This window comes from Botrytis byssoidea (assembly GCF_014898295.1).
Source record: "Botrytis byssoidea strain MUCL 94 chromosome Unknown BBYS_004, whole genome shotgun sequence".
In the NCBI taxonomy this organism is placed as follows: Eukaryota; Fungi; Ascomycota; class Leotiomycetes; order Helotiales; family Sclerotiniaceae; genus Botrytis; species Botrytis byssoidea.
Window position 1 is genome coordinate 1,323,074 of NW_024065845.1, and position 21,199 is coordinate 1,344,272.

A 21,199-nucleotide genomic window follows, 5' to 3' on the forward strand; every position below is an offset into this window, starting at 1 on the left:
CTTAAAATACTCGAGTACACTCTGCGAATCTACAAAACCTCTTCTCGAAGCTCCAAGATACCCTGGACCTTGAAGCTCGAATACCCCGCCAATCCTACAATTACACAAACGCCGATCAGAGGCGCTCGCGGATGTATGTCGTCTCCCAGACAGTCGGCAGAAGTTGTTCAGATCCCAGATGGAGTATCACAGGGGCTCTCATTGATGGTGAGCTCGAATGAAAAGCTTGACAATCACAACGCTGAGCCAGCCTCGCCAACCAGTAAGGACATGGAGGACCAGGATGTTGGCAAAGAGACACTGTTGGCAGACGGAAGCGAGCCAGCAGAAGTCAATCCTCATACGACACTAGATAATGCTTTGGATTCACTGAAAGATAAGGGAAAGGGCAAAAGTACGGAAGGAAACACTATGGACGAGCTACGGACGGCGACCAACGAAGAGCCTGTACCGCAAGATATGGAATCATCTACTGCGACTCTGAAACCCGTTCAAACCCGACCTCCGAATATTTCTACGCAGAACATATCACTAGTTGATCAAACGTATCTGGATCCTACCCCAAAGACACCTGGCACCTCTCGGCCTGCTTCACGATCCGCGTCGACTGCAAGAACACATCATCTACATGCGGAAGGGTTGGATAGATCACCTACGAGATCTGACGCAGGTTTTGACGAAAAAACCAGCGCAAGTGAGGACGAGCGAGAAGGAGGGTCTAGGTCAGAAATACAAAGCATAATGGATCAATTTGGCGAGGACGGACAAGGCCCCGGGCACGAAGAAGTTATGTCTCCCCGTCTTGAGTTTGCTGGCCCGCTTCTTGGCAGTCCAGTACAACACCCACCTCGCAAATCGAGCCTGGAACCCTTAAATGCAAATATTCTGAGCCAGAGCATAGGCGATTTACAAATATCATCAGATCCTTCATCAGGTCAACGAACGAGGAACGACTCTGACGTCGGCCCAGCTGTCCCACCGAAACCAGACTCTATACGTAGCTTTGGTAAAATGCAGGACGATCGTTATTCCTCCACAGATACTCCATTATCACCCCCTTCTTTACATCGGCCCCCACCTCCCGAGCCAGAGCCTGAACCGGACCTACCTTTCGATTTTCATCGATTCTTGGAGCAGCTGAGGCACAGAACAGCGGATCCCGTAGCGAAGTTCTTACGGTCATTTTTACAGGAGTTTGCAAAGAAACAATGGATGGTACATGAACAAGTTAAAATAATAGGCGATTTCTTGGCTTTTATCACCAATAAAATGGCCCAATGCGAGGTATGGCGTGAAGTTTCGGATGCAGAGTTTGATAATGCGCGTGAAGGCATGGAAAAATTAGTTATGAATAGGCTATATACCCAAACGTTCTCTCCTGCAATTCCTCCACCCCAGCCTATCCCAGGTGCAAAGCCAAGAAGGCGGGGTGCTGATCGACCCATGGGTCCCGGTCGAAGAGGACAACATCAAGAAGATGTCGAGAGAGATGACATTCTTGCTCAGAAAGTCAGCATTTACGGTTGGGTGAAAGAAGAGCATTTAGATATACCACCAGTTGGCGACAGTGGAAAGCGGTTCTTAATTTTGGCACAACAAGGTCAGATAGGAATTCGCGTAAGGTTGGATGTGACTGCTAATCAAGTCACTAGAAATTCTGAAGATCAAAACCTACAGGGCTCCAAGGGACAAGATAATATGTGTTCTGAACTGTTGCAAAGTGATTTTTGGTAACTCCCAAAGTTGGTTATTTTACTGAGCATTTTTACTAAATTCAATCAGGGCTACTCAAACATTCGAAAACAGATTCATCGGCAGACTCATTTATGCCTCTCCTAATCTACGTTGTCCTTCAAGCAAACCCCGAGCATCTTGTATCCAACGTTCAATATATTCTTCGGTTTAGAAATCAAGAAAAGTTAGGAGGAGAGGCAGGATATTATCTTTCATCTCTGGTTAGTCACTTCAAGTATACTTGCGCATTACAACATTAATTCCTTCCAAGATGGGCGCTGTCCAATTTATCGAAAACCTGGACCGAACAACTCTTACAATAAGCGATGAAGACTTTGAACGAAATGTTGAAGCCGCTGTATCCGCCATTGCCGAAAAGCATCAAGCTGAAGTTGCTTTGAGCCCTGTCCAAAACAGTCCGCCAACACAGCTTTCTGAGAAATCCGCTCTTAGTCGCCCCGAAGTAACCCCTCGACATTCCATGGAAGGCGAGTCGTCAGCCCCCAGAAGATCAACATCATCAAGCGAGAGTGAAGCTGGGGATGGCATGGACGAGAAAGCTGCCATGAGCGGTCTGCTTCGTACTATTCAGAAACCACTTTCTTCCATCGGAAGAATGTTCTCGGACGACCCTTCCCCTTACAGTGGGCCCGCGAGGACCCCTAATCCGGGGAATACGCCGCGAATGACTCCATCTCCACGAGTAAGCATGGACGGGCTTCAGCCCCCACACCGGAGGCCCAGTGAACGTGAATCAAATGCTAGGAATAGGATGACAGCTGAAGATGCAGCTGCAAGACAAGCAAGTGCCGAGGCTGCAGAAGCACATCGCCTTCAGCGCGCAGAGCACGAGAATGTTGTAGAGACTCTTGCAGGAATGTTTCCAGATTTAGACAGGGAAATTATTAGTGATGTGGTCACTCAAAAAGAGGGAAGGTGAGGATTAGCCCCTTCAAGAACACTCCCCAAGAGATTGTCATACTAATTGTTAATTTAGGGTTGGTCTGGCAGTCGATGCATGTCTTGCCCTCAGTTCTTGAACAAAAAGACACGAAATAGTTTATTATCATATTATCACGTTTAATATCTACAGGTTTTATGCATTCAGCGGGTGGAATCATAGCGTTGCGTGGTCGCATTGGCGTTTTCCTCGCGTTGAATCTTCTGGTATATCCCTAGCGCAACTCGGCTTCAGAAGATCAGTAGCGAGAACGAAAGTAGAAGATACGAGGTGGTGTTTTATATAGTCGTAATTACTTTGTCCGAAATAATGATAGATGATTATGAAAGCCTGGCCGTACTTTCATATTGAACATACTTCAGATGGAGATCAAAGAACCGTATATACCATCTGAAAGATGGACATATATTTCATAGCGTGCAAAAATCTCGGTTGAAATTGCTTGTGCTATCAACCAAATTTTGTCTCGGGAGGTATTTTAGTATTACCATGATTTATTCATTTCCAGTATAACTGAGGATATATATCAATCATGGCCAAGAAGAAGAATAAGAGCCAAAATAATGGCGATTCCCCAGAAATCCAGGTTCCCGCCGCTTCTGCGCCATTACCAGCATCAACTACATCAACAAAGACGAAAACAAAAGATACCAAGCCCACGCAACAACCCTCAACATCTGCACTTATTATTTGTCGCAACAAGTATGTCAATTGTTTACAATATCGATCCCCTATTACACAATTATGCGCAGATGTCATGGCTATTTTGCAGATGCCGTGCCTGAACTTATGAGGCGAAATTGTGCATCATCATTTTTTTCCAATTTGCCTCAATGCGCGTCCCGCATTTATATTTAAACCATCCGACTAATATTTTCCTCGCAGACATTGGCGTTATATCTCTTCTTTCCATGGACCATGGCTACAATTGCCCCCTGAAGTTCTCGAAGCTCTCGCGAATAATAATTATGCTCTTCCTCGACCCCGACCGATCGACCCCGCGGTCTTCTTCGATATCCTTAAAATCCGACAGCTTGTTGACGATGCCACGAATCTCGCAGTGCGCGCCGCCAGTGGTGTAACATCTTCTTCTCTCTCGAACTCCTTGAATGCTGGAAATGGCTTATTAGGGAATGGGGGGACGGCGCTGGGCCTGGGGATTGGGGGCGGAGGGGGGAATGCGAAATTGAGTAAGGAACGAAAACATCGAATGCGGGAACAGGCTACACAAAAGCTATCCAAGGCATATCATCTGGATGAGATCGCATGTAGCGTCGCGACGATGCAATCTGCTTCTACACTGGAGGATGTAGCCCAGCTTGTCCTTCAGAGAAACCCCAACGATTCGGATGCCAAATACGTTCACTTTTTTCACGAGAAGATTCCTTCGCGGCAGCTCGCAGAATGTACAAGTTTAACACCATTGGATGAAGTAATAGCAGATAGGCCGAGTGAAGGCGAAATATTAAGAACCCGAGCCGTTACAAAGACATTCAAGGAGGATTTTGTGGGAGCGGCGCAAGATCTTACTTCTGCTTTATCAGTCTGTAGATATTATCAGAACCAGCATAAGGCGGGCCGACAGCAAATACAGCTAGCAAGTGAAGCCACCGCAGAAGCACAGCGAAACAATGGTGGTAGATGGAGAGACGAATTCAAGTTAGATGAAGAGGACCACCCGAGTAGTCTTGAGACCCAACTTCTGTTTCACCGTGCCGGTGTTTACTTAACTATTGCATGTCAACACGTTAATGCTGCTCTACCACCTTCGCCCCACCATCACGGTGACCTATTTAAATTCGAGGCTATAGACAAGGCCATGAATAGTCCCTGGCCCACCAACGGTGCGACAAGTAATGAAGACACAAGTAATGGAGAGAAAATTAATGGAACGACAAATGGTGTGAACGGCACGTCAAATGAAGAGCCAGAGCTGTCCGTGGCTGATAAAGAAGCACATCGAAAACGTCTGGAGGCACGGAAAATTGTGAAGACAAATGCAAAGAGGGCATTAAGAGATTATGTAGCATATCTGTCGCATCTGGACTACACCCCTGGCCTTCCAGCTGAGATCACGGAAGAATTCGTTCGCAAGGTAAATTTAGCTGCGAATGGTTACAAAATCCCTCGACCACCTCAAAGCAAGCATAGTAAGCGGGGCCTTGATTTGGAAAGCAACGCGTCACTGAGTAATGGTCAATTGTCCGATGCACTCGTACCTCATGTTGGCTATAACGGAAGAAGTCGTCCTCAATCTAGCACTTCTCGACCACCGGATTTGCCTACTTTACCTCCGCCCAAGGTCTATCAAATCTCTTCTCTATTCTCTTCTACTCCACCAGCCGATCTTCCTCCTTACCCAGAAACGGCCACAGCACTTACAACTAAGCAACAACTTCGCGCATCCCAATCCGAGACAGCCCAGCACATACTTGCCCAGGCCGATTGTCATGAAGCCCTCACATATCACCCCCTTCTAACTGATGTCCTTCATTCCCTTTTACTTTGTCACTGTCTTGTGCAGACCTCCGCTCGTGAACTGCAGCGCCATGCCCATATGGTTGCGCGACTTGCTCGTGTTTGCGACGGCTACCCCATTTTCCAAGCCTCAAGATCGCCGTCTCGCGCCGACTGGATTGAAGTAATTCGCCGTAACGACAATTGGATTTCTCTCGCCGCATCATGGGAAACTCTTTGCGCACCCGCGCCGTTACCAGGTCAAAATCCGAGCAATCAACAAAAAGAGACAGCTGCGGAAAAGAAAGAGAGATTAAAGCAGCAAGCTATTATGGAAGCACTTGAAGATGATCGTGTTCATGATGAAGCTAGTTTTCATGCGGCAGTAGCGGCTAGGCAGAGAAGACAGGAAGAGGAAGCTAGGAAGGCCGAGGGAAGAGAAATGCCTAAGAGATGGGCGCAGGAAGATGGGAAAGAGTATCCTATAAGTACTGATAGGGCTCAAGCGATTGTTAGATGGATCCGGGAAGCCCCTCCTGGAGGTGATGGTACTGGGCTAAAGAAGAAGAAAAGAGGTGTCAGGGGGAAGGGGAAGAGTGGTGTGAATGACCTTAACGGGTCAGAAGCCGCTACTCAAAACACAAAGCTTGATAGGGAGGGAGAAGGTAATGAAGAGTTCGAGAAGATTGAGGAGGAAGTCGACTGATTTCCTGTCTTAGTTCGCACTGGATACCAATTTGACACACAATTTTGGACATGCGGCAAATCATTATGAAATGAGACAGTCCAAAATCTACAACTATGTGTATATATATTTGCGATTAGCGTGTCATCGAAGAGAAGTGACAAATCTTACCTTGGCGTACCTATTATGAGTTGAGAGTACATCAATCAAGCCATCAAGCAGTAGAAATAATATATATTCCAGCTATAAATTCCACACATGTCATCCTACCTCGAGAATAATAGCAGGGGCGAGGAAGAAGCGATCTACATTGCATATTGTGGGCGCCCTTCCCTCGACATCAATCTTATCCAATTTATCCGTAGAAGCCTATAGTCGTCTTTCCTTGTTGGTACCATACGTCTGGATTGGCGTCGTATTTATGACGAAAGTAACGGTAAGCCTGTAGATCACGTCGGTGCCTAGCTAAGTGCGGGGTTTCTTGTCATCTTTACATCTTTGCATAGGTGTTTGTACCCAGGTGATATTATAAGCAAGAGATGGGGATGAGTTCTATAAGAGGTGGGTTGCTCTTGCTTTACTTTGGGATAATGCATTACTTTGTTTTTGATTACATACTTATAGTGAGATTCCGAATCACTGAGAGCACTGAAGCATTAAAGTATTGAAAACAAAATTACTATCAAGTGCGAGCAAAATGGCGGGAAAAGTCGACCCCAATGATCCGAGGAAACTGACAGATTTTAAATTATTATCTTTTGATGTGTATTCGACGTTAATCGACGAGAAAGGTGCGTTTCTTGCTACTCTCATTACCTCTTTTTACCATTACAACATTAAACCATATTCTCATGAGCACCGAATCTTCCCCCTCCAAAAACACACCGAACAACTAACCCCGTCTTCTCCAGGTGGGCTCTTCACCGGTCTCCACCCCCTTCTCTCCCGACTTCCCGAACCCCTCAAATCGAACTATCTCGATTCCCGCGCCTCTACCCTTCAAGCCTTCCAAACCCACGAAACCCAACTCCAAAGAACTCACCCCACACTCCCCTACCCCTCTATCCTACATCTCGCCTACCTTTCCTACGCGCAATCTCTCCCTCTCACCCCTCCCCCCTCACTCTCCACTCTCGAATCCGAAGCCCAGGAGTTCTCACAAAAGATTCCAAGTTGGCCCGCATTCCCCGATACCGTTCCCGCGCTGCAAAAACTGCATAAGTATTATAAACTCGTCATTCTGTCGAATATTAATGAAGAGTCAATAGAAGGGACGATCAGACATAACATGGATGTAGGATGGGATGCAGTGTATACGGCCCAGAAGATCGGGAGTTATAAGCCTGATTTGAGGAATTTTGAGTTTTTGGTTGAGCATGTTGGAGAGGATTTGGGGGTGAAGAAGGAAGAAATTTTGCATACGGCGCAGAGTTAGTTTTTCTCTTCTTATTATGTCGGAGGGCGAACTGGATGAGAAGGATATGGACAATTTGTAAATGGGATGAACGTTACTGATGATGTTAATCTAGGTTTGCGAGCCGATCATGTGCCTGTGAAGAAAATGGATATGACTGGAGTTTGGATTGATAGGGGAAATGAAGGTCAGGATTATGAAAAATTGAAGGATGAAGTCGCTTATACATGGAAGTTTAGCACTTTAGGAGAGATGGCTGATGCAGTGGAAGAGGCGTTCGAAGCCCAGGGAAAGAAGGTATAGATACCAACATACATCAGTAACATGCAAAGCATAATACTTGGGTCTCTGGATGCATTCCATGAGTAACTACGTAGTACAGTTTGTGACTTTAGAATTTGAATGATAGATATATATGTAAAAACACCCTTGACACTGTGAAGTCGATCCCTTCTGTAAAACCCAAAACTCAACACCTAACACCGAGTAATGATTTCGTAGCTCGTTTGCTCATCTCGATGTGGATATCAAATAAAACGGAAAATCGCAACAAAACATTCAAGCCCCGCGGGGGATCGTGGCTATGATACAGACGTTGTTTTCTACAATACAACTTATTATCGAAACCTGGCCACAAAGGTCATCCATCAAATAGATTATTGTTCATATTTGATGGGGTGCTCATACTGTGGGACGGGATTCATAAAATTGTTAATCTCCGTCAACCCTTCAGTCTCTAAGCTGTGCATCAATTCTGTTTGTTGTTCTTGACTTAGACTACCTGATCTTAGTCCTGCTTCGAAGTTGTCTTGTGAGAACAAATGAGGCGGAAAGTTATAGTATTCAGGTTGCGGAAAATAAGGCATATTTGCTACTAACGAATGCTGCATTGATGGTAGTGGCGCTTGAGGTGGCATTTGATGTTGCTGTGTGTTTGAGACTGGACCCCAGGGCATAGGATAAGATTGCGGTTGTTGTGGTTGTGTGAATTCTGGTGGAAAGTAGCTAAATCGACGGTCGGACTGCCCACTAGAGGGACTTACAAAGATTGAGTTGGACCGAAAGGATGGTTGCAGTGGAGGTAAGGGATGGCTGTAGTCATATGGAGGTATTTGCTCTGGCATTTGGTTGAAGACGTATCCGAATTGTGGGGGGGATTGATACGGATTGTTATGCTGCGCATTTTGTTGCGAGTGAGGAAGTGAGGTTGATGTTGCGCTGGAGTGTTCGGATGCAGAAGGCGAGTTTGCATCGGTCAGCGATGGGGAAGTGGCAGAAAAGGATGAAAGCGAATTATCGCCAAGTTCATAACTTTTGAGACATGCCTTGGTGAGAGTCATGTAAAGTTCTGATGTTGCTTGAGTTCCTGGCCACCGTTCGCGAGAATGTGCAACGATGTCCAAGGCCAAAGAAATATGCTCTTCAAGCTCTTCCTTTGTGTGAAGAGCGCGAACTTCAGAATACGAAATAGACCATAGTACTGTGTTTATAGCCATGAATAGCGACAGGAGAAATGGCCATGTCAAGTCTATCATGGCGGTCTTTATTTGTTCGCTTTGCGTCCTGATGTTACTTGAAGCTGCGTCATAGCACATTATCGCGGAATGATAGGACGGCTGGGGAACTTGAGGTGAAGGACGAAACAAGAAAATTATCATTGTATTGTACCTCCCGTTAAACCTAAAAAAAGTTTATCAGCACAACCGTGTTTTTGGGAAGACTAATGCTCGAATGGGCTACGCTGAGTCGCATTAAACTGTCATTGAGTTGGAAGATATTGCCTACCAGGTTTTACTCCATGCCGGCTTTTCAGGAGACGCCTCGAGCCAATCTCCCAGTTTCTGAAGCATCTGGGCATACCAAGGATGCTCCTCATTCTTCGGCTCGTTTCTTTTTCGCAAATAAAGTGTTCTCCGAATCTCTGCTTGCAACAGTCTCATCCGAAAGAAGTGGATGGCTAACCGCTTCTTATCTGACATGGGACCAGGAAGAATACCATCAGCGGTTATGTACTCATCATCTACAGTTTGGAAAAACTGTATGTCCAAATGGTCTCTCCCAATTGCGAAAGCATTCGGTCTGCCCATTGACTGCGCTAAACCAAGCTCCATAGATAGAACAATCCAAGCGAGCCTTCGCCGCATGTCCAGCTGTAGAGGATCAACTAGACCAATAGATACCCCCTGAGTAATGGTCTTTTCCTCCGCTAGACCTAACTGTTGACAAAGTCTCGTAGCAAGTCCGACAATATAGTATATAGCAGTGCGAGTGGGAGTAAGCATAGAATATTGAGCGATCAGAACAAGGCACTGTAGCGTCTTGATGTCTTTTGGTCTTATAACATCTTCAATGTATCCCATAGCAGCCAAATAATAGCTATCAGCAAGGCCTGCATACTGCATGTCCAGCTTTTGCATGCTTATAGCTAGGACCATGCGAAGGACAAAATTCTTATATGGATCATTATCTCCATCATAAACTTCTTGAAGATGCTTGGCGAACGTAGGCTCGTGTAAAGTAGGGAGCATATACTGGGCTGTGTTGTGGTTAGCGAAAATTAGAAGAGTCCAACGTAACAATGCGGATGAGGGTTTAAGCCAAAATTGAGCTCACAATCAGCAATATGTGACAAGGCTTCTTCGCCAAAGCATGGTTAGCAGCTTGAAAAGACACGCATGTTCTTGAGACTTCACTCAGTTCACCTTTATCCTTCAAATTTACCATTGTTATCACGAAAAACACAAATGCTATAAAGCAATTCACTACTCGGCAAAACAAAAAGATCGAAAGAAATTCATTGACTGACCTTTCTGACTAAATACCTCCACCAACTTATCGGTCACTAGGCGACTTGGTAATGTTGGCGCCGGTACAGCAGATATCATAGGATAAGATTTCTTTCGTTCCGAGGCTATATCTGGCGACTGTGCAGGACTCCGACGTTGCCGCACTTCAGGCACGAGCTCTCGTATACTCCTGGTATCTGTATATTTCTTTGCCTCCTCCATCACTATCCGAGTCATCGCAATGCCACTTGAAGGCCCTAAGTATCGTGGCGTCTCATCATCTTCGTTAAGTCGGATCAAGCCTCCAGGGCGTACAATGTCTTCCGAGTCTGGAGGGTTCCCCTCTTCTTCAACCAATTGACTAAGTTCCATCTCAAGTGCCCGAACTTTTTCTTGCAATTTTATCACATATGTCCTAGAGATTTTCTTGCCTTTCATTGTATCGAAGTACTCGCATACTGCCCCCGCACGCTCGCAAGGCAAGCATCGTGGTAAATTGGGATCACACCTTGTTTTCCTCTGAAGAACAACAGAAACATCATTAGTATATCTATACTATAAATTGATAGAATGGCTAGTGTATTACAAACCTGGCGGCATCTGCAGCAGGCAGTCAAGGTATGTGCGATCCTCGGTGAACTATCCTCGCTTTCATGCGAGCTCTCTCTTGCGTGAAGGGACTTCGCATCGCGAGCTCTATTGACAGAGCCTAAGGCTTGTCTGAATAGGTCTGCTGTGTCCATCGACAGAGTGATAATATTAGATAAGAAGGTCGGTTTTGTCGTTGTAGCGCCAAACTTTTGTAAGGCTTATCATCGTTGGGGTGGGCTATCGTTGAGAGATCGTCACCAGAATTAAAGTTGTACTGATCTAGGTGCACTATCCACAAATAAACAATCAAACCTCCAAAAACACCTGACGTTGTTTTAGTCAAAGAACTTTTTATTCGGAGCCATGAGAAGAAGTTGTGGCGAAGAACAATGGTCGTTATAGAGGCATCTTAAGAAGTGGAAATCTTGACCGTTAGGAATTTAGGATGGATCGCAATATTGTATGGGTAAAATTTGGGAGGGGGCAATTGGGATTAGGGATTAGGAATGAAGGAAACCATCCGAGTAAAACGACTTTTGAGAAATATCCCCGCGATCAAAATGTGGCCCTGTGGAGCAGGGGAATTAAACCTAGTACGCCCTCGAGGCCCACTACTTCCTAGGTCAGATTTGTCGATAGCACGGGGTTGCAAGAATATTGATCTATCATACCAGGTGGGCATACAAAGTGTCTCGAGAAAGAAAAAAATCCCCTGCTTGATGCAGGACACATCTGATAAGTGATGATGTTCTAGTTCTAGTTGTAATTATATACGCAGATATACTTCATAGGGGGATACGAAAGTTCAGTTTGAGAATTGGTCTTGCAGCTCGTATTAATAAGAGCTTGGTCTCCTCATACCTATAGGAGGTGAAGATTGTAGTTAACACACCTATCGAATCAGACACTTCCCTATATGTGAATAGCGAGGGCCTGGGTGATATCAAGACAGTCTAATCGAGATTCTAGTTTATTCAATGATTAATCCAACGAACTGATCTTAAGGGGTAGTCGGTAATGCAATCTAATGGCATCGCGATGTTTTATTTTCACTCATTATCAGATATTGAAGTAATCAAGTATGTATTCCATCCAAATTCTAGCCTTTTGAATGATTGCATATCTTACCGAGGGACATTGAGGGGTGGATGTGAGGATGTGCCACAATCGGACAATTGAATTATCGAAGGATTATTGCTTGCTTTTGTAGTATTATACCAAAGCTCGAGACTCCCAAAGACTTTCTTCCAAGGTTGATTAGAAAGCGAAAGAGATACCGTAGTATTACTTCGTTCATAATCTTTCCCTCTGCCGCCCTGCCTGTCCTCCTTTCCTTCCTTTCTCTGTCTTATCGTATTGCCGTTCGAAACAACAGGAGAAAGCAATCATCGTGCTTCATTGAAACACATGCTCTGCTCACAACCATGGGGCGTCGGATGGTAAGCTGTATGTATTTACCAGGTAGTGTAGTTATGCACATTGGGAGGACCGACAAGCCGTTGGTATCACGATGACCAGTATTCCGGACTGACAGAGTGAATACACGCTCTCAGCGATTGAAAGTAGTACAGCCGCTACCTACCTGGATATTCAAAGTAAATTCTTTTTATAATCGTTGAATGTCCTGATCATTAGATTCGTGAGTTGAAGGCTCCTGATTGTCGGATTACAATCCGGACTATTGGAAAGTATGATTGGTATCGGCTAAAAGAAGTAATAGACGTTGGCTTCTTCTGGAACGGTTTGACTGCAGATATACATACCTACTCGTGCTACTTACTGCATTACAGTTAGTTTACTCGTAATGTTTTCTCGATCGATTTTATTGGATCACGGGATCAGGACTTACATATCATTCTACACTATGCCGATGCACGGTACACGCTCGAGACACGATAAGAGCTGGTCGTGCAGGAATAAGCGGCCGTTTCTTTCTTTACCTCCAAGGCTGTCCTTGTGTCTTTGCGTCTTTGTTTTCTTTCAATTATCTTTCAACTGTCCTGCCAAATTTTTGCCCTGCAACTCCACCTGCTCCGTACACTCTAGTGGGGCGTAGAAATCAAAAGATCGTCAATCACGAATTTTGCCTGCTCGTAAGATTTACCGAGTACCGAAGGAACGGCTGTACTCGAGGATTCTGCAGCAATCCATTCATTATTGAAGTGCACATTTCAATAGAAAATTTGATGCAAGTCTTTCGGACCCTCCGAACATCATCAAGTCACATTAGACTCGATTCCTCTACCTCTGGGTTCTTGGCTACATATATAAGTTGGATCGTGAAAGAGTAATTTTCGAACGCGCGACGTGCTTATTTGGTGGAGGCAAAAGTCGACTTTTTTCGACCTTCAAAATAATCATTTCTCGGTGTATCATCAAACGGGAAGTCGAGTAATTAAGGCAGCCAGCAAGTACTATTCATCTATCGATAAACAAGGGCATGAATCCTTCCTGATTGCAACTTTCCCTACACCCCTGGACCTCGCTGCGAGACGATCCAGACGGATTAATACTTTTACTTCCGCTGCAATTTTAGACAGCAAATTTGTTGGCCAGAGTTCCGCTTGTTCAGAAGGTGGGTTGAGTAATTCCACTTTCGTCTGTCTTTGTGGATCTCTAAACCCATCTCAGTGCGGAATGGTTGCTGTTATTCATTCGTGCATGATACTGCCTTACCCTATGCTATTTGCTCGTGAATTGCTAGATCTGGCTCCATGGCAACTGTGATAGATTTCTATCCGAGTCACGCAATCACATGAGAGAGAAGCTGTTGACAGGTAGTACCTTGCATAATATGCAACATGCATGATCTTGCGGAAGGTGCTTGGGAGTATAGGCTCTCTTTCTTTGAACCTGCAGCTTTCGGTTCCAGTTAGGATTTTGAGTTGAATCACGAGGCCTTATATTCAACTGACGTTCTGTAGCCACCTCTTGATGGTAAGAGGGACATGACATATCAACAACCAAAATTCTTCACTGAGAATTCCAAATATCGAAATATCTAGTGCTAGAGTAAGGATGCGTCGAGCTGGGCAAAGCGCCGCTGATACCCCGCTCCTACGAGTATCTAGACCAGTCTCAGCATGCTCAAGATGTTAGTCCATCTACCAATAAGTATAACTCCATTGGCTAATACATACTAGGTCGAGCCGCAAAAATTAAGGTCTGAATCCTCCAACCTCAAGCGTAGATTCACTAACACCTTTTAAAGTGCGATGGGAAATTACCTGCGTGTACTGCGTGTGAGAAATCTGGACGACTGAACGAATGTTCCAGTGCAAATGATCAGTTCGCGAAGGGGAAGGAAAGGAGGTAAGACATTATCGCCATATTGTTTTTGCATATCTAACCGTCAAAGTTATGTTGCTTCTCTTGAATCACGAGTTGAAAAACTCGAGAAGCGCCTGGCATACGCTCGGTTGAGGAAAGCTTCTGTTGCGATGCATGATGTTGATACACCAACGGAATTTCCAGACCGAAAGGACTCTCTGGCTACCATTAGAGCCGCGATTCATGGAAAAGCAGCTAGGAGGAGGGAGGCTGCTGATGTGAATGAATTGGTCTCCGACTTTGGCTTCCTGTGAGACACCAATGCTCCTCATATCTGGTAGATTCATACTAACAACTGTAGATCTGTTCATGCTACCACGCGCGATTTTGAATCATCAACAACAAATATGACATTCGCCAGACTCATTCTTTCGGCGGCTAACCATGACGAATTGCCTGAATCTGATTTTCTACAATTGCCACCAAGATCTGTGGCGACAGCATCGATTCAATATTATCTCGATAACATTTTCGCTCTATATCCAATTGTCTCTGAGACAGCTCTTTTCAATGCATTGGATAAAATTTACCAGGGTGGCAGTCAGCCGGTGACTGACTTTGAGCATTGGCTATTCTACATGGTCTTAGCCATATCATCCACCGCTCAATCCCGAAATTATTTAGATTCCAAATATGAGGAGGGCGTTTCTTGGGCTGGCCGTGCTCTTGCCTACGCTGATCATGTTCTCATGCCTGGCCATGTCTCCCAAATTCAGGCCTTGGTACTATTTGTTCAGTATGCAATGCTGGATCCAGCCCACTTTGACAGCTGGCAGTTGATGGGGTTTGCTTGTCGGGCAGTTGTCGATTTGGGATTTCATCAGGACCCGCCTAAAGAGCAACAACCAGACAAAAAAGCATTAGATATGAGGAGGAGGATATTTTATTGCGTCTACTCGCTCGATCGGTAAGCAGAAAGTCTTCATTTGAAAAAATACCAATGGATGTTAATGAAACCAGATCTATCAGCATGGTTCATGCAAGAGCCTTTTCCTTCACGGACGACTCATCTAGCGTTGAATATCCGTCTGTATCACCCACGTTTCCTCCGATGGGTCAGGCAGATTCAATAGTTGGCCCCCATTCTATGGATTCCGCACATCTGCTGTGGCAATTACGACGCGCTCAGTCAAGTTGGTATCAAGAGCTGTTTCAGTCCAGTCGAGAACCATTGCCACAAGGCTCAACATATCTCTGGAAGATGTGTCAAGAAATGCGAGACTGGTCTAACTCCTTTCCCGATTCACTCCCGCTTGCCTTCAAGGATTTCTTTGACTTGGAATTACTCTATAGTTACGTTTATTGTCTTGCCCCATCATGCCGAGTCCACGTAGTATCAGATTATGCAAAGAATTTGATCTTCGACCACGCCATAACATATATGCAAAAGATTTTTCCTATCAGTCAAGATCCTATCAATAAGGTATTCTATACCTATCATGATGCTCTGCGAGTTTATTTCATTGGAAGTCAGTTAATGGCGGTGCTATCAGACAGTCAAGATCAGATATTCAATGGCTCATACAACACTGTTGGAACGAGCTCTCCACCACCGTCTCTTCCGATAGTCACTGGATCTGATCACACCGATCAGAGCCTCAACTGTATAAATCACATCAAGGAAACTTTGAGGACATTTGGTCAAAGATGGGAGGATTCTAAGGCACTTCTGTCGAGTTTCGACACTCGAGCCGAACCGATCATCGCAAGCCTGCACGGGAGAAAACAGCAGCAGCAACAATATGTCAAAGAAGAGTCTCCCATTGATCACAGCCCGAATTATATGCCACCACCTGGCTACGATCATAGAACTTATCAAATGAAGCATGAGTGGCAAAATATGAACCCAACATATCCGGACGCCTCAGGATTTGGCGGAGCCGGTCATGGAGCTGGAGCGCCCGGCTTGTAGAACAAATGAAGTACTTGACCAGCCGTTAGCTACGGACTCTTTCTTTTAACTTGGAGAATAAATTATCAATCTATCGATAAATCATGGCATCACCATCGCTTGAACTTCGCAGCTTCCTATAATGGAAAATCTGATCATTATGGAAAGAGTGACCCCAAATTCTCAGCTGTTCACTTGAACATGCTGCTCGTGCCTTCCTCGCGTTCCAAATTTCATTGTTTATCCCTTAGGGTCAATCTACTTGCCTACATCTTTCTGTTCCTTTCATCCAACTTCTATTCATCCGCAATCTTTGAAACGCGGTTGTGTCGTATTGTTAACACACTTTTGGAGACAAACATCGTTCTCAGCATTACAAAAATATTCTACTTTATCATATCACTTTTACTCTACTAGTATAAGCTAGCCACTTGGCCCATCCGTCAGGATGCCGCCGTTCTTCTCGTGAGTAAATGTTTTTTTCTTAAAAGTATGCTTTCTGACATTTTCAGACCAAGAAACCCGAAGGCACCTAGTCGTATCAATATAGAGCAGCGGGCTACCAACTCGCACTACTACACAGCTTTCAAAATCGTCTTAAAAATCACTGTTATTGCTCTCGTTATTTGCATTGCTTTTTTACCAACAGTAGCACTTCGCAACAAACACGGACATCATTCTGACGAGGTTCTTGTTAAAAATCCTGAATATCCCGCCAAGTTTGATGTCTCGACTGAACTTGAACGCCAAGTTACTCATGTTCCACTTCGCTTTGTGAAGTCCGCGAAGTTACTCGTTCAACAATTACGCATTCGTGACTCGACATTGGGAAAGTTGACGGATGTTTCTGCTAGCAAACAGGTCGAACGATCTGAGGACGTCACCGATGCTACTACTGGTGGTATTCAATATGGGGATCATGCGCTTGGTGGCCCAAAGCACCAAGCCAAGTCCGAAATCGAACGATTACAGCATTGTTCTCCAGAAATCAAAAGCAAGAACGGAGGGAAATGTATCAGACAATTGCCTCTTATCATTAGAGACGATGATCGTGTAATTTCAAGGCGTTGTTCTTGGCAAGCGCGACGCAGGCACGGCGGAAGGTGTCTCTCTCATGAGTGGCAGCCCACACCTCGCTCATGGATCGTGGATGAGAATACTGCTCTTTCCTCAATTCACACGCTCATGCCCACTTCTACTCATACGCCTGATGTCACCAACATTTGTTACTATGACAGTGGGGTTAAGAACGATGGAAGATTCCCCAAAGGGTTAGTAAATGGTCTAAAGCCATCAGAGAACCAACCAACTTCTATTTTGGTCAGGCCACCACCAGTCGATCCCAATAAAAAACAGCAATCACGGGAAGCAGCAATAGATGAGGTGACCAGTGTCAATTACAGACCCTATAAGGCAGATTGGTGTAGACATGGTTGGGTCCGTACCACTGATGGTTGGTGTATCTATCGAGGTAGCTTTGAACATCAGACGGTTAGACCGGAAATTTTCAATGATCCACCACCCGCTTTTAAAAGATCGGTATATTCGAGACAACAGCGTCGCGAAGCGATAAAAAATGAACCTACTAAATTCGAGCCCAGACCATTTCAGGCTGATTCATGTCCAGAGTTTTGGGTTCATACCAATGACGGTTGGTGTTACTATTGGGGCTCATCGAGTAAGCCGTTGGGGTTTTGGGGACCCGATACAAAGAAGTCATTCTCTTCAGGGCAAAAACGTCGTGATGGTGGTGTGAGCAATGAGGCCAAAGAAACAAAAACTGTTCAGGACGACTCATTTCATTGGATCATAAACTACGACGGTATCTGTGTTCCCGAAAGCACACTGTGGGCTGATGATGACGATTTGGGATTCTATTCGGGAATTCATTCACCATTTGACTCGGGGCTTGATACAGTCGAGTCCATAAAGTCAGATATTCCAGAAGACTGCATGGGTGCAGTCTTTCCGGCTTCTTCGTGCCCATCTCCTTGGAAGTACGATGATGGCTGGTGCATATGGCTCGGTGATGGTATCGATTCCGATTGGAAGAGATCATTTCTAGAGCCTGTTGGGCTAAACTCTCAACGTCGTAATAAAGCTGAAGGCCAGAAGACTCAGGTTCCTTCTTCACTGACTAGTAACGGGTTTCCATCTACCATAGAAACTAAACTTTCTGTTGCAACATCGTCATCAAAGCATCCTGCGACTACCGCTACTACACATACTTCTAGTTCACAATCCGTCTCCACCGCCATATCTTCTGCTAGAACTCTCTCTTCCGCCACAGTCGGAAAATGTGACCTCCCTTGGATCCGTACTATGGATGGACGGTGCTTCTTTGATCCCAATTATGAACGCAAGCATCCTCATGATCTATTGTCCCGGCCTCAAAAGACAATCCGGCAACGACGCGGTGAATCTATAAGTGAAGAGCATGAAGAGCGTGATGTTACTCCCAGTTGGCAAGCTGATCCATGTGAGCCGCCCTGGGTTCGTACTGATGATGGTTTGTGCATATATAGACCAGACTACAAGCAAGGAACACATGCCTCTGTACCTAACAACACAGAACAATCAATTACCACAATCCAATCCAATAATACACCACAGCCGAGTATAACGGAAAAGCCAAGTGCCACGGAAACGTCGGGCGTAACAGATCAATCAACTGCTACAGCACAACCAACTCCCATGGAGACAGTAACCAAAACCCGCCACTGCATCAATGACTTACGAGGAAATCTTCAATGCTTTGAAGAGAAGTCTGTACCTTGGTCTACACCTACAGGAGTTTCATCAGCTCGTCATCGTCGAGGTCTTTGGCCCGCCGACTGGGTACCACAAACACCAAGCGACTGTGATCGTTTTCTCGGAAACACGTTCAAGCACCACCAGTGTCTCCAATCGGTAAAACACAAAAATGTCGGATTAAAACTCATCATGGCTTTCCTACTTCTAGCTGGATTTGGTTCGCTTGTGTTCCTCATTATCTCTTGTGTTAATCGAGCTGCGCGTCCCAGAGCTCAGCCTTTTAGACAAATGAGCGGGACTGTCGATGCAAATGGTATGACTCAACATTCAACATCTTTGTGCAACAATTATCCTTGGAATAATAAAAGAGATACAAATGCAATGGACGGAGATCGTTGGGCTAGGGGTCCGCCTGCTTATGATCCTTTGAGACAATTAAGTCCAGAGCATTCAGGTAGTCTAGTTGCTTGTACCAGGGAAAATAATTGCGCAAGTGGTAGTTCGGATTCGAATCAGAGTTGGGTTAGAAAATTGTGTAATAGATGTTTTAAAAGTCAAACAAATTCGTCGGCCTCGGACAAGGAAGCACAGGCTGGAATTTTGGGGAATGGGATGAGGAAAAATAATCACAGGATTGATACACTGAGATTGCCAAGTGCAAAGTTGTCGACGGTAAGAAGGGCAAGTGGATTGCCGAGTGACGAGAATGGAGATGTATTTGTGGGTGGAAGTACAGAGACGGTGGTGATTGGAAGTGTAGGAAAGGGGTCGGGAAGTGCGGTGGGTATGAGGGGTTCGGATAGCGGTTCTGCTAAAATTTTAGCTGATGTTGCAGCTGCTGGTGTGAGTGGTTTGATGAAATTGGGAAATCTTAGTGGTGATACGCTTGTGGAGCCGGAACTGGCGATGTTGGAATGTAGTAGTGGAAACGATGGAAAGGATATCGGAACTGTGGAGATGGGGGGTGGCTTGAAGACGGGAAATGGGAATGCGAGGAAGGTGGAGTTTGGGGGAGGAGAGGAATTTGAAGAGGTGCGTGGTTGGAGGGATGTTGAGAAAGTTGAACCGTTGAGGGTTGAGAAGATTGATAAGGAGAATGTGAATGTGAAGAGAATTGGAGAGGTTGAGAGAAAAGGTAACGAGGTGGAGATGATGTTGATGACGGTTGTGGAGGAGGAGAATGATGAGAATGGGAGAAGAGAGGAATTAGAGAGGAGGTCTAGTATTGTTTGTGTTAGTGGATGTTAGGTTGGGTGTGGATGTTGTTATGGGGGAACGATTGAGTATTCTTTCAAAATCGATGGATGGAGATGGGGATTGTGATACCTGCCATTCGTTTATGGTTTTGTTATTGGGAGTCGGTGCACCGTGGTCAGAAGATCACAACTTTCCTCTTTTCCTTTCTTTTCTGCTGAATAATATCCCTATCCATAGAACATACCACAAGAAAAGGAAGAAGGAAAAGTGTGGAGAAAGGGCGAGAGAATGGCGGAGTATTTGTTATTTGCTCGACTGGAGCAGGAAGATTGTCGCGTTTCTACAGGAGGTTGTTTCTGTATTTTCTTCTCTCGTGGTTTCTTTTCGTTTCTTTTGTCTTGTCTCGTTTTGCTTTGCTTTCGTATTAGTCACTCGTTTAGATAAATTTATAGGGTTAGAATGCTAGATGCTAATTACTAGCTAGAGAGTTTAGAATTGAAATGCATTTCTACTCGATCCCTCGTTCACTGGTTTACATGCTTGAAGAAAAGACTGGTGATTGTATGATTGATTGTGTCATAGTGAGGCAAAAGAGGAGAGAGAAAGGAGGACGATGGATGAGTGGAAGGTTCTCCTAATGGGTGGGAGATCTTGATGGTTTCGAGTTTCGAGATTTGCAAGCAACATTATCATTACTGGGAAGGTGATGAGTACCTCGTGGGTATACATAGACATGCACGCTCCTGTTCCATATCACATATCTTGAGCTCACTTTAGTGAAATATTCTGCCGCGTTCTTTGCAATTTTGATATCTTTTGCAATATAATCACAGATTATGTATTTCTTCATTTCTTCGTCCATTTCTATCTATCTATCCATCACTTTTTCCCCCGCTCTTCCGTCTCCCGTCTCCTCGCACCTCCATCCCCGGTGTCAGCGTAAACAGAAGATGAGATATAACTAAATAACTAAAACAGGGGTATCAAAGAAGAAGAAGAAGCCTCTCCAAATCTCCAACGAAACACCCTCCCCTTTTCCCCCCAAAAATTATAAGAAAAAAAGATTATGTAAGATATATTACGTTTTATTGTGGGAGGTGATACCCGAGTGAGTAAGTAGTGCCCACCAACCAACCAACACCCTGCCTAACCTTGGAATATGATCCCCTCCCTCCTTGAAATTATTGCCGTGCCGTCTTAAATTTGTGAATATCCCATTTTGCTGTTGTTCCCATTGCCGTTATTGCTCGACCCGTTTCCCCAGCACCATATTGATTGATGGTATCCCGTTGTCTCCAAAGAATTAAGAGAAAATATTAATATATGAAATGAAGTTGTTACTGTTTGCATGGCGACATAGCGAAAAGGCAATGAAGCTTTGACTCGAAACAAAATCAAA

General features: G+C 44.9%; 6 protein-coding genes across 6 annotated transcripts; 5 read left to right on the forward strand and 1 right to left on the reverse strand.

Annotated features, from left to right (window-relative positions):
• Positions 1-135: 135 nt before the first annotated feature.
• EAE97_002493 (uncharacterized protein) lies at positions 136-2,774 on the forward strand (the record flags this gene model as incomplete). The annotated part of the gene is made up of 5 exons (XM_038873004.1): positions 136-1,600; positions 1,653-1,730; positions 1,783-1,955; positions 2,006-2,670; positions 2,732-2,774. The coding sequence occupies 5 exons, from the start codon at positions 136-138 to the stop codon at positions 2,772-2,774; spliced, it is 2,424 nt and encodes an 807-aa protein (XP_038736210.1).
• Positions 2,775-3,227: 453 nt separating this feature from the next.
• EAE97_002494 (uncharacterized protein) lies at positions 3,228-5,858 on the forward strand (the record flags this gene model as incomplete). Its single annotated transcript, XM_038873005.1, has 2 exons — positions 3,228-3,397; positions 3,581-5,858. 2 exons carry the CDS (start codon positions 3,228-3,230, stop codon positions 5,856-5,858), a joined length of 2,448 nt encoding a protein of 815 aa, XP_038736211.1.
• Positions 5,859-6,394: 536 nt separating this feature from the next.
• Positions 6,395-7,618, forward strand: EAE97_002495 (uncharacterized protein). Its single transcript, XM_038873006.1, has 2 exons — positions 6,395-7,267; positions 7,367-7,618. Exons 1-2 carry the CDS (start codon positions 6,535-6,537, stop codon positions 7,552-7,554), a joined length of 921 nt encoding a protein of 306 aa, XP_038736212.1. The 5' UTR covers positions 6,395-6,534; the 3' UTR covers positions 7,555-7,618.
• Positions 7,619-7,907: 289 nt separating this feature from the next.
• Positions 7,908-10,780, reverse strand: EAE97_002496 (uncharacterized protein; the record flags this gene model as incomplete). Its single annotated transcript, XM_038873007.1, has 5 exons — positions 7,908-8,931; positions 9,037-9,787; positions 9,865-9,885; positions 10,058-10,556; positions 10,628-10,780. The coding sequence occupies 5 exons, from the start codon at positions 10,778-10,780 to the stop codon at positions 7,908-7,910; spliced, it is 2,448 nt and encodes an 815-aa protein (XP_038736213.1).
• A 2,866-nt stretch (positions 10,781-13,646) lies between these two features.
• Positions 13,647-15,870, forward strand: EAE97_002497 (uncharacterized protein; the record flags this gene model as incomplete). Its single annotated transcript, XM_038873008.1, has 6 exons — positions 13,647-13,722; positions 13,772-13,791; positions 13,840-13,940; positions 13,987-14,208; positions 14,260-14,865; positions 14,919-15,870. 6 exons carry the CDS (start codon positions 13,647-13,649, stop codon positions 15,868-15,870), a joined length of 1,977 nt encoding a protein of 658 aa, XP_038736214.1.
• Positions 15,871-16,297: 427 nt separating this feature from the next.
• Positions 16,298-19,851, forward strand: EAE97_002498 (uncharacterized protein; the record flags this gene model as incomplete). Its single annotated transcript, XM_038873009.1, has 2 exons — positions 16,298-16,314; positions 16,362-19,851. 2 exons carry the CDS (start codon positions 16,298-16,300, stop codon positions 19,849-19,851), a joined length of 3,507 nt encoding a protein of 1,168 aa, XP_038736215.1.
• Between the last annotated feature and the right edge of the window lie 1,348 nt (positions 19,852-21,199).

Excerpts from the sequence above, each read along its gene's own strand:
- EAE97_002495 (XM_038873006.1), top strand. The coding sequence starts at position 6,535 with ATGGCGGGAAAAGTCGACCCCAATGATCCGAGGAAACTGACAGATTTT. Across the intron at positions 7,268-7,366 it reads AATTTTGCATACGGCGCAGA|GTTTGCGAGCCGATCATGTG; the intron begins GTTAGTTTTTCT and ends ATGTTAATCTAG.